At 34.8% G+C, this 13,594-nt stretch overlaps 1 protein-coding gene across 1 annotated transcript; it reads left to right on the forward strand.

Annotated features, from left to right (window-relative positions):
* The first annotated feature begins 12,844 nt into the window (after nucleotides 1–12,844).
* Nucleotides 12,845–13,315, forward strand: LOC145557638 (uncharacterized). The gene has a single exon (XM_081618815.1). The coding sequence runs from the start codon at nucleotides 12,845–12,847 to the stop codon at nucleotides 13,313–13,315; it is 471 nt and encodes a 156-aa protein (XP_081474941.1).
* The last annotated feature ends 279 nt before the right edge of the window (nucleotides 13,316–13,594 follow it).

The following is a 13,594-nucleotide window of genomic DNA, read 5'->3' on the forward strand; positions in this document are numbered from 1 at the left end:
CGTTGGGATTTTGGTTATTGCAATAGTGATGTGAAATGGGAGATTTGAAAAACAAATGAATTTATTTATTTACATAAAAAAAATTGACAAGGAAATAATAAGCTCTTATTAATTAAAATAGACTGAAATTACTAAAATAAAAATTGTTTTCTAGAAACTTGTGTGGTCATGCCACTTATTTATTTAAAACTGAAATAACAATAACTAAAATAAAGACTATGAATTCGTGACGAGGAAAGTTATAAGATCTAATCCTTTCGAACATTTTCCCTTTTGTCAGTGGATTGTTTGTAGCTTGAAAGATCGATATTAGAATCATTTGACTCCTCCGTTGGTTCAGGTGACTCAGGTTTAGGTTCTACTTGTACAAACTCCCCTTCTTCCTCCTCATCCGATGAAATGTCTATTATTATTGGAGTTGGAGGTGGATTAGGATCAGAAATTTCCATAAGTGAAATATCTCCCTCTTGTTGTTCTCCATTTTCTGCCTGACCACCCCCTGACGAAGAAGAAGAAGAAGAAGAAGAAGAAGAAGAATTTCCTGATTGTTGATTAGGAGGAGGATTATTCCCTACTGGGTTATCGTAGTAGTAGTCAGGGTAGGGAAGATTTAAGTGCTGACAATGAGCTTTCTCCACTCTTACGAGATATTTAGTTAAGAAAATATAGTCTGGATACCACTGGCCATAATAGTCTTTGTATTTATGGTAATTCGGAACGTCTCCTGGAAGGTAAAAATCAGAAAATCTCTGTTTGACAGCAATGTAAGGGGGCTCCTCTGGAAGACAATGGACAATCATAGCCGAAATACGATCAGGGGTGTCATAAACTCTGTCTCGTAAGACATTTCTCATGTAGGAACAAAAGTATCTGATCTTTTCTACAAAGTCATAGGGGTGTTCATTATGTTTCTTTACAAGAGATCCCATTTGTGTAAATTTGCTAGGAAAGATTGACATCCTGTAGAGAAAAGGCTTAGAAAAGAATTCCCTTCCCAAAAAGAAATAAAATAAAATAAATAATACAGTCTTGTAGGAAATTAAGTTCGGTGTTCAATCATACAATTTCGAAGGATCACATAGAACAATACACATATTTCATGCTTTCATCAACAAACATCTAGTCAAACAACAGGCTTGAACACTCAAAATAAAATTATGCACATAGGGAATAAATTAAATTCTAGCATATATGCCCTTTCTTTTTCCTACCCAAGCTCACCAACATGTTAATAAAAGCTTTTAACACATAATTCTTACCTCAATTGTTGCTTCCTGCAATACATTAAAAAATATATATATTTACCCTTTAATTTTTTTTTTTAATTTAATGAGAAGAGGGCCAAAATTTCGGCCCTAAAAAAAATACAAATTTCCGACACTAAAAAAAATTCGAGTGTCCCATAAAAAAATCGGACCAAAATAAAATAAATAAATAATTAAAAAAAAAAATTCGGCCCCTTATTTATTTTTTTTTATTTAAAAAAAAAATATATATATATATATTTATGTATATATATATATATATATATATATATATATATATATATATATATATATATACATATATATATATATATACATATATATATATATATACATATATATATATATACATATATATATATATATAAATAATAAAATCGGGACAATTAACGTTACATAATTAAATTAACACTTGGCCAAGTTTAAATCACAATAAGAAAAACGTTTTCGGATTAGTGGTAATTTAAAATCTCAACCTAAGCTCTGATATCACTTTGTAACACCCTAGAAATTCCTTTCCTTTAAATATCCACTCTACTCTTTAAAATATGATTTAGGAATATCTAATACATTACCGCCACCGTGAAAACGGCTAAGGCAATTATCAAAGATACACATCGGAAGACTCAAAATTAAAAACCGTTTAAACAAGTCAACTCAAAAGTCAACCAAATGAAAGTAAAGTTTAAAACCAAACAAACAAAGTCAAATAAAATCAAACTACAACTTGGAACCATTAAAGGCCCTTATTCAAAACCGTTCCAAAACCAAACCTTTGTGTTAGTCCCATAAAATATGTCATAAATAAATAAAGCATAAAACACATCGTAACCTAATGAAAGATAGCAAGATTCACTCTTCTCTCATGCCCCATCATGATTATGCTTCAATACCTGAAAAGTTTATCTCTACTTGTTTCCACTACTCTCCATTAAAAATGGGTCATCATAGGGCCAAGGTAAAGACATGGCCAAACACACAAACACACACAATCAGCAAATCTGAGTATATAAGCGTAAATTAAACACACTAACATGCTTTCACCTATCAACACACTTACCTCATTGCACCTGTTTACAAGCACACACATCAATCAACAAAACACAATGACTAGACACTAAATAATTCATTTAGCGTTGATTACGCATCGAACGGGTTTCCAACTATCCTACCCCAAATAAATTGAGGTTAACTGACATGGGAGCTAACCGTGCCAGTGACAAAACCACTCAAAGGTGGCGGAATTCCTGCGTATAATAATAAATAAAAAGGAATGTACAGCGTCCTGTACTCAATTAGAAGTTATGGTTAAATATAAAACCCCATAACTCCCCCCATTGTTCATACTCAAGGTATATACGTTCCAAGAGTTTTGGTGCGTAATCTCTTTCACTTTACGTTATTTACCTTTTATTGGACTTGGTGATTACTCTCAAAGCATAATAAAACAATCAACAATAATTATTCAATCAACAAACATACCAAATTAATTCTTGAATAATTAGTGACCACATATTATTTAATGTTGAACCCTTTTTAATTCTACCTCAGTGTCAAAGACACCTTAAACGCATAATGCGCCAAAAATCCTATCCCTCGGTGTTAAAAACACCTTAAGTGCACAAAGGCACCAACATACAATTTATTCCTTGTGTACATAGACACTTATATAGCTCCTTCCTCATGCTTAAAGCATCCATAAAAATCATTTGAACCATAATAAAATTCCTTTTCAATACTCCAAACATAATTAAACATGTAGTTTAATTAATCATGCATTCTAACATGCCATAAATAAGAGTGTGGTTCAAACACAACATGCCCAAAATATAATTTTCCAATTCATAAACCATCACAAATAATTCATGCTTCACAATTCAATCACCAACACCTTTAATTCACAATTCCATACATAAACCTTAGCATGATACTACTTGTAATTGATTGAAATCAAGCCTAGGATGATTCTACATCATCAAAATATGCTAAGTACGCGTACCTACCTTGAGTACGATTTTAAAATTGCCACGACAAGTAGAAATTACTTACTTCAAAGTCTCTTACACATTAAATTCATAATAGAGTATTAATATCCACTCTAAACAAATTTCCAGCAATGTATACTATTTTAAAACCCCTCATAATTTAATTAAAGTAAGCTGAAATTATATTTAAAACACCATAATTAAGTCCCAATTAATGGGTAATTAAAATTTCTACAAGAAACATAATATTAAGTGTTCAACATAAAATTCCAGCACTTTATTATAATTAAAACTTGCTGTAATTAATCTTTAAAACACTTAAAACAAAGGTCTACCCCATTATACATCATAATCCTTCAATTACTCATGAATCAAGAACCTAGGGTTTCAAAAATTGGGGCTTTTTAATTAAAAACCAAATCTGAAAATTAATTAACATGATTAAAATAACCAAACATCAAAATTAAATCTCCAAACTCATAATTTACAATTAGATTAAAGCCTAGATTAGATTTGGGTAAGAAAGATTTGATTTTTAAAACTTTTTTTATTCCAAAGGATGTGACTGCCGACTGGTGCTGGTGGTCGTGGCCCACCGGTGGTGGTGGTGCGCAACAAGAAGGGGAAGGGAAGGAGAGAGAAAAATAAAAGAAAGAAGAAAATAAAGAGAAAAGGGAGAGAAGTTTACCTTGGGTTTTCTCCACTCTGGGCAAAGTTGAATTGCCTCATAAGAAGGATAATTATACCCCTTCTCTATCACCCCTTTTACCCTAAACTTTCCTCCTTTAGTTTTTCCTAATCCCTTCCCTACTAAAACTTGTTAAAATCATAATTTCTTAAAATAAAACCCCAACTTCTATTAAATAATTAATTAAACAAACTTTCCTTTAATAAAATATTCCCAACTTACATGGGATAAATAATTAAAACATCATAATTAAAATACTAAAATTATTTAAATACCCTTATAAAATACATATTTTAAATAAAATACGTATAAAAATACGGGGTATTGCAAGATGGTTGGTGTCAACTAGAAACCCTTCTGCCGTCTTCCAAGCTTAACCAAGATGACTTTTTATTATCCGTGCAGGGTAAAAAGGTAGTACGGTCTACTTCAAACAATCCTTTTTGGGGATCTCCGTCGTCCCTATGAATTCCCTGTTTCACAAAAAGTAGAGAAATTTGACACATATTGGAGTGCTAGGCCTTTATGGGAAGTGATTACCTAAAAGGTTCCTCCTTCCTTTCCCAATGATGTGAAGAAATGGCTTCTTAATAAGCCTACAAAGGACATGAAGAAAAATAAGAGTAGAACCAATGTGAAGAACCGTCTACGTGACAAAGTGATTCCTGTAAAGGAACGCTTGGGTAAAAAAGTTGAATTTAAAACACCTGTGATGGCCAAAAAGAAAGACACTACTAAGGATAAAGGGAAAAGAAAAGCTGACACTTCAGAATAGAACGTTTGGGTAGAAAAGAAGCATGGAGTCCTAGCTAAGGGAGAAACCATTTACTCTAAAATTTAATGTAGGTCCTCTAAAGGATGCCTACTAGCTAAAGTCATGGATGATGAATAGGATGCAGATAAAAATTAGAAGAGTGCAAAGAAAGAGAAGAAAGATTGAAGCATTGCTTAACTTCCAATTTATTAGACTAGTTTAAATTTAAGTCAATTTTATTTTATTTAAGCTTTTATTTAAATTCCATCAATAATGTAATTTTTTACTTTATTTTATTAATGCAAATTCAGCTTTTTTTCAATTAAATCGACTTTTAAATTTAATTTATTAAAGCAATGAAAACAAATTATTTATTTTCTAGAAATTTTCTCGAGTACAGAAGTCGGAATTTTTTCGAAATACTCCGAAACTTGCCCAGATATTCGCAGAAAATCGGCGCCACTATTTTTCGTCTGTCGTCAGACGTTGCTTCCTGTCGCCAAGCGACAGGCTTTGTCGTCTGGCAACAGACTCCTTTCTGTGGCGCTGCTATTGCGTTGAGTTTTTATTGCTCCTGGGATACGAGGTTTGTGAAAATTAAAGTGGTCACACCCTGTAAAGGGTTGCCTACGTATCCTTTCCTAAGGAATCAGGCCAAACATAGCTCTCTTGAGTTTCCTACTTAAGTAATTACGGGTAGTACTTTTTAACTTGGTCAAGGTTCATCATGTTTGAGAACTCATTGTCATCCATGTCAGTTAGTTTTGCTGCACCTCCTAATAGGATTGTTTTAACGATTTATGGTCAGGAACAATTAGGTCTAAATTTGCCTCTTGGATCCAAAACATTTTTTCTTAGAGTTTTTAACACCAAGTCTCCTACTTTGATGTTTCTTGTCTTGACCTTTTTATTAAAGTGCCTAGCCATACGGGTTTGATAGCATTGGGTAAGATGTAGAGCTTCTAGTCACTTTTCATCGAGTAGAATTAGCTCTTCATATCTTGCTCTAGTCCATTCGACTTCATCTAGTTTACTTTCTAGTGCAATGCGTAGAGATGGTATCTCTAGCTCTACAGGTTGTACGACATCCATTCCATAAACCAAGGAGAATGTCGTATTTCCTGTTGATGTACGAATTGACGTGCAATGACCCCAAAGTGCGAAATGAAGTTTGTCAGGCCAATCCTTGTAATTTTCTGTCATTTTCTCGATAATAGTCTTTAGATTTTTGTTAGCCGCCTCAACTACTCCATTTGCTTGAGGTATATAAGGGGAAGAGTGATGGTGTTGAATACCATATTTTTGTAACAATTCTTCACATTCTTCTTGAAAGTGAGTTCCATTGTAACTTATCATTTCATGTGGGACTCCATATCGACATATATTATTCCTTACGATAAAGAGTGCTACATGTTCTATAGTGAGTTTAGCATATGACTGTGCTTCAACCCACTTTGTGAAGTAATCAATTGCTACTAGGATGTATTCAAGACCTCTAGTCCCAGGAGGGGTAATTTTACCAATAATATCAATTCCCCATGCAGAGAATGGCCATGATGGAGTGTAGGTGTAGAGTATAGATGGAAGAACATGTTGTAGGTTAGCGTAAATTTGGCATTTAGGGCATCTCTTTACATATTGACAATCCCTATTCATGGTAGTCCAATAATACCCTTCTCGCATAATCTTTTGGACTAGCATTTTGCCATTAACATGAGTTCCACAAATGCCTTCGTGGACTATCCTCATAGCCTTTTAGGCTTCCTTTTTTCCTACACATAAGAGAGCTCGACCCTTAAGTACTCTTTTGTGAAACTCGTTGTCTATGAGTACATATTGGGAAGCCAAGAGTCTTAATGCTCATTTTTCTCTTTTGTCAGCATGAGGAGGATATTCTCCTTTGGTGACGTAATTGAGTATATCCGTATACCATGGTTCTTCTTTTTCTTCATCTTGGACCATTTCATCATCTTCTATAGCTTGAATGTAAGCTGGTTTATGCCTTTTCTCTATGGTTAGAGGCATTTGCTCGATTTCTGTAGGAATCCTAACCATTGAGGCTAGTCTTGCCAAGGCATCAACAAATTAGTTTTCCTCTCTAGGTAAATTGGTGTATTCTACCTTTTCCAAGTAGTTGGTGAGAGTTTCCAAATAGGTTTGGTAAGGGGATAGACTTTCACTCCTTACTTTCCATCAGTTAGATATTTGATTAATGATCAACGAAGAGTCTCCGAATATTCGTAATTTCTTTACTCCCAATGCCAAAGCTGTTTCGAGGCCTACCACACATGCTTCGTATTCAGCAGCGTTGTTGGTAACTTCTAAATGTAGCTTTATAGAGATTGGAACATGCTCTTCTATAGGTGATACTAATAGTACTCCAACGCCACATCCCTTTTGGTTTAAGGCTCCATCAAAGTATAAAGTCCAGGTATCATCTTTTGTGACCATCAAGTCTTCATCTAGAAATTAGTTGTCATGTACTGGCGTCGAATCTTCTATTGGGAAATCCGCTAGGAAGTCCGAGACCACAAATCCTTTGATAGCCTTTTGAGGCATGAATCTTACATCGAATAGGGCTAAGTTGACTATCCATCTTGATATGCGCCCATTGAGTGTAGACTTTTCGAACAGATACTTGAGTGAATCCATTCGAGATACTATAAAGACTTTATGATCCAGCTTTTATAGCATCCAGGCTGACTCCTTTTCAGGCTTTTGTTCCGGTTAGTACTCTAACTCTTTTTTTTCTTGTTTCCATTTATTTTTCGGAACTTTGACCCTTTTATCGTTTTTTGTCACATGTATTTTTAGCGGGTCAAGCTAGGTGGTTGGGTACCTCCTACTGCGGAGATCACGTATACCGATGTTGTCGGATCGGTAATTCGTGAGACCCTTCCAGCAGCCGAGGATGACGAGGGGATAATGTTCGTACCTGAGACGGTTGAGTCGGTATGCCTTTTATGTATATGTACTTAAATATTTCTATTTATTTCTTTTTCATTTCATATACATTTGTTTACTAACTGTCCTTGTATTTTTGGAACAGGTTCCGCGGGAGACCATGAACGACATGGTGAGGACTTTACGCGCTTTCTGAGCTGCTTATCGGAGAGCCCTCGTGACTTTATCATGCCGTGATCATCGGATGGTCGCAGTAAGTTTTTTTTCTTTTTTTTTCTTTGGAACGAAGTTATTACATTTCATGTATTAATCTTCGTTTTGGACTTTGCACGACGTGCAGTAACCGTCTAGCAGTCGCCGAGCACCCTGATTCCTCTTGTACACATTTATTATATATATTTTTGTAGGAAACTTATGTATATATTTTTTGTATATATGAGACATTTGTATATATGACATTATTATTATTATTATTATTATTATTATTATTATTATTATTATTATTATTATTATTATTATTTGTTTCCCTGTGTACATTAATGCGAAAAAATTTCGAGGGAGGGAAAAGGGTTCCCGACTTACCCCCCTCGAAAAAATAAACAAACTCGAAAAAGAAGAAGGAAAAAAAAGGAAAAGAAAATAAGAAAATAAAGTAAATAAAGAAGTAGGAAAATAAAAAAGAAAAGAAAGTAAAAAAAAAACTAAGGAAAAAAGAAAATAAAAAGAAAATAATAAAAGAAAATAAGAAAGTAGGCTAGAAAAGGGACACAAAGCGTTATAAGGCAAGTGTATAATTCGTCTTAAGATCTCATGAAGATTTTGTCATTATATGAGCAAAAATACGAAAGTTAACCCAACTTACATGTCGCGTCAGGGAAGTCGTGCGCAACTGCGTGAGTTGCGCGCGGCTGTCGCGCGCATGTAATTCTGTTGCGCACGGGTGTCGCGCGCAACTCAGGAGTTGCGCGCACCACTTGTCAGTGAACTTTCCTTTAAGCCGAATTTGCCGAAATATTTTGCCCCTTTTGGGTCTATTTAAACGTGGTTTTGTGTAGGCTTTTGATCATCTCGCATTCATTCGCTTAGTAACATAAGAAATTAAAAAGAATTAATCTCTCTAAAACCTTATTCTCTCTCTTTTTATTTGAACAATGGTGAAGACCTTTAAACAGCTTTTGAAGCAATGGGTCACTTCCCTTTCAACTAAGGAAAAACTAGCTTTCAAATTTTATCACTTAGACCCTTTATTGAATTATATGCAACTAGTGGTTAACTTTGATTTTCTTCATGCCGTATTCAACCATTGGGACTCTAACCACCATCTTTTCTTGTTTAGAGGGGACGAAATTGTCCCCCTTCCCGGTGAGTTCGAGGCCTTTCTAGGTTTCCCTACAAACACTCTCCCTGTGACTTATTCGCCTACCTTTTCGGATCCCCAACCTATATTCCAAAGATTTTTTGGTTTTCCCGACAATGATATGACCAACATAGGAACTGAAGAAGGCGTGAACTTAATTCAATTCATTGAACACTTCGTCATCCCTCGTGACAACATGACTAAACAACGCTTTAAAATTCGTGCTTTATGTTATTGTCTTGTTTTTAATTGTTTACTTAGGACAGGCAAAGAATACGGAGATTATTCGATGGTGTCCGTAGTAGAGCAAATAGAGGGATGTCATTCACCCGCTCCTTTGGTTTTGGCGGAAACCGTTCTATGCTTGAATCGCCTTAGAGGAGATCCTAACGAAAATGGTCTCACGAGAATTCCACTCCTATTACACGTTTTTTTTTTCGGCGTTTATCAACGCAAGTCAAGAAGTTGCGCTGGCATGACCAGCGCAATCTTCTTTGTTGCGCGGGGAGGGTGCGCGCAACTAGTTTAGTTGTGCGCGCCACCTTTTTGTGTAAAAAAAAATTGTAAACTAATTTTTTCTTTTTTTTTTCCCAGATTTGGCACATGGAGCGTTTGCGAATTGTTGATCAGCCTCAAAACCTTGAAGCTAATGGAGTAAAGACATTCCCTGGACGCCAAATCCTTTATAAGCATAAGAACGAAGAGGAATGGACGTCGTTTTTCTGTCATGGGGTTCCTAACATACGGTTAGTGATTCCTTGGTGGAACATAAATAGTATGATTGGGAATAGTCTCAATTGCCCTTACATTAGGCTTTTAGGCCTATCTAGTACTGCTTATATTTTTCCTTGTAGGTTTATGAGACAATATGGGATGAGGAAATTTATTCCTCCGCAAGACTGTGATGCCCCTTGTGACCTTTAAACCCGAAAGGATTGCTCGTTGGATGGAATATTGGTCAAGTCTTCCAAGGTGGGTAATACAAAATCCTCCTACGAGAATTACATTATCTTCCTTTTACAAGGCTTGGATGAATGCGGCGGATTAGGGTGAATTAAAGAAGGCTAGATCTCAACTTCAAGCCGCCACCGCTCGCAATCCACCTAAGCCTTTGATGCAATCAACCACTACTACTCCTCCTAGTGGCCAAAACAAAGGAGTGAGAAGAAAATTAGACTTCTCATCTCCTAAGGCTCGTTTTAAGGAAACAAAAAGGAAATCTCCCTCCAAATCTGCGCAACAATGTGTGAAGATCAAAGAACCTTCACCAAATACTCGCAAGAAAGCTCCAATAGTCAAAGGGAAAGGAAAACAGGTTGCAAAGGCCCCAATCCCTAAATTGAAAAACATTGTTACGGTGAAGAAAAAGAGTGTAGGGGAAAGCTCCAAGGTTGCTGAAAATGATGCGATGGAAACTACTCCTCCATCATCTGTGACAATCAAGGACATAGTAAAACCTTAGAGTGTTAAACAATTTTATCATTAGTTTTTTTTTTGTTTTTTTTGAATAAAGTGTAACCACTACTATGTTTTTTTTTTTCGTTTACTATCTAGTTCAATAATGTCTCTCTTTTGAATTTTGAATGTTGCGATGGTTGTCGCGCGCAACTGGATTAGTTGTGCGCGGCAGCCAACGCGACTCTGTGAGATGCACGCGGCTTTTCCAGCGACATCACTAAGATTTAACCTAGGCGCTCCTAAATCCGTCATTATTAGGGTTTAAGCACAGGCTTAAGCCTAATTATGACCGGGTTTAGTTAATTGGACCTTTGTTTTGGCTTTTCCTTTAATTTGGGCTAGTCTTTTGTGTTTTGTGGCTTAACCAGTTTTCCATAAGTATTCTTCACTTCGATCCAACACGAAGATGGTTTTATTTATCGTCATTGTTTTTCGTGTCAGGGCATGAGGCCAAAAGTAGATGTCTACAATTACAAATTATTTAATTGAATATATTGCTTTTGTTAATTTGGTGCCAAAATACTAAAATTGAAATCATGTTGTGATGGAGCTTGAGCTCAAGATTTCATTACCTTATAATGTATATGCAAATAGGAATTGTTGTTGACATTAAATTATTGGATTTGATTCTTATATTGTCAAATGAGTATTCATCTCATTAAAAAAAAAACATTAAACAAACAAACTTTTAACAATGCTATTAGTATTGTTGGCTTTGTAGACTCAAATCGTCACAATAAATAAACGTGTACATCATCAAACATATTACCATAATTACCATATTGTATTGTTGGCTTTGTAGACTCAAATCGTAACAATAATTACCATGTCAACTAAGAAACATATTAATTTAAAAAAAAAATAATGATTACCATATTGTTATGCACGTCTTTACAACCACTACGTTATGCGCGCGCGTATATATATATATATATCAACAAGGATGAAATTACGCATTTCAATGCACATTTTATATGCTAAATATCTATAATTGTATAAGAGTAAAAATTATAAAAAGTTGATATTGTGAAAGTATTTTATGAGACGAATCCAACAAGATCTCACATGATTATATTTTGCTTAATGTATAAATCATATTATAAGGTCAAACAAGAGTGATGAATAGTGCAAAAAGTCCACTGTTGCAATATTAACAGAAAGGAGGAAGTATATATCAAGATCATGTGAGAACCAAGTTCTATAATAGGAACTAGGAACTCATCGTGACCATTGATCGTTCTCAATCGGACGGCTCACGTTTCACTTGCCATTTTCAATCTCATTAAGAATATTCTCTGATGCACCATGCAAATTACTAATAAACAACCAACTAATACTTGTGCTAAAGTAAGGAAGCATAAGCTGCATAGCCAAGGTTGAATAAGTTGTAGAAAAACGACTTGCTATATTACGATAACATACAGTTGGATCCTGAATGCAATCATGCACTATAGCTTCTTAAATTTTGAAAAATATATATACTTAAAGAGATTTTTTTTTTTTTACTTAAAGAGAGATTTAGTTTACATTAAGAGGGATCTGATTTACTTGTTATAATTTTTTGCAAAAAATACAAAAATCACAACATGTATCCCCAAAAGTTAAAACCGAAGATAAACTAGATTGAAATTTAATTGTTTAAATTTCAAACACCAAATTTCTCACTCCAAAATGCTAATGGCATAGTAATATCATCTATTTAACTAGAAACAAATCAATGAAACCATATATACCCTTATGCAGAGATCTCTCCTGTCAGATGATAGTTGTGCAAATCATTTAGCTCAAGCATAGTAATACTACCGATCTAACTACATTTTATTTACTTTACATATAATTACATTTACTTTTAAAGACAACTAGTTTACTTTTAAAAATTAGTATACTTTTTCAAGGCCAATTGAAATTTACTCATTAATGTAATCAAACTGATGTGTAATGAAAATATTAAGTGCTATACACATCTATACACATTCTATGCTTTATATTTGCCTTTGTCGTTTGTTCTGCCTAGCTGTCAATTCTGTTATGCTCTATTTGTCTTTTTCCTTTCTGTTGGGCTCAACATTCAGTGTATGGGGTGACTCATGCATTTGAGTTTGTTAGAGATTCCCTGAGGTCATGTAATAAAGGTAGGTCTAATTGTGCTTGAGGATTAAGCAATCAGAAATATTATTCCTCTCTCTCACATTCTATCCTCCTCTGAATTTTCTCTCTAAATCTAATACAGATTTCCTCTGCCTTGAGTATTGAATATCATCTCATTTCAGTCTTCATGGTATCAGAGCAGCTCATTGCAGTGCTGGAAATCTGATACGAAAATTGCTGATTGCTATTTACTATCTCATCTTTTCTCCCATCTTCTTCTTCTATTCTGCTCTGTCTTCTATATCCTTTTCTCCCGTTCTTCTCCCCTCTTTTTCATCTTCTAAAATGGCTACTGGAAATGGAAGGATCTCATTCCAGGACATGCACAATCCTCTTTTTCTTCACCCTTCAGACAGTGTTGCCTCAGTGCAAGTAGACAAACTGCAAGGATCTGCTGACTACAGATCTTGGCGCAGATCAATGGAAATCAATCTCTCCTCTAAACGCAAACTTGGTTTTTTTATGGGAACAGTCCTCAAACCAACAGATGATGAGCTGAAAGCTGAGCTATGGAACACTTGCAATGATATGGTAATTGTTTGGATTACTAATAATGTTTCTTCTACTGTCAAAAAATCTATCATGTTCATGACTTCTGCTAGAGATATTTGGTTGAATCTTAAAAAACGATTTGCTTTAACTAATGGTTCAAGAAAATATAAGTTGAACAAAGATCTGTTTGATATAAAACAGAATTCTATGCCTGTGAATAAATATTTTACTCTGTTGAATGCTATATGGGAAGAGTTAGAATAAATGAATATGCTCCCTGCTATTACTAACCCTACTGCTGAAGTGCAAAATTTGTTAAATGCTTTCAACACTCAGAAAGAAGAGGCAAAACTCTTCCAATTTCTGAATGGATTGGATGAGATTTACAATCCTCAGAGAAGTCAGTTGCTTCTAATGATACCATTACCCTCAGCAGAAACTGCTGCTGCTTCTATACAACAGGAAGAGGCTTAGAGAGAAGTTTTGAACCTCAACAAGGGTACAAATGATAATATGGCTCTGTATAGCAGAGCTGTAGGTCCT

The sequence above is a fragment of the Chenopodium album genome, chromosome 9 (assembly GCF_948465745.1).
Source record: "Chenopodium album chromosome 9, dcCheAlbu1.1, whole genome shotgun sequence".
Taxonomy (NCBI): Eukaryota; Viridiplantae; Streptophyta; class Magnoliopsida; order Caryophyllales; family Amaranthaceae; genus Chenopodium; species Chenopodium album.

Bases quoted from the DNA above. Each gene is read 5' to 3' on its own strand.
- LOC145557638 (XM_081618815.1), top strand. From the start codon at position 12,845: ATGGCTACTGGAAATGGAAGGATCTCATTCCAGGACATGCACAATCCT.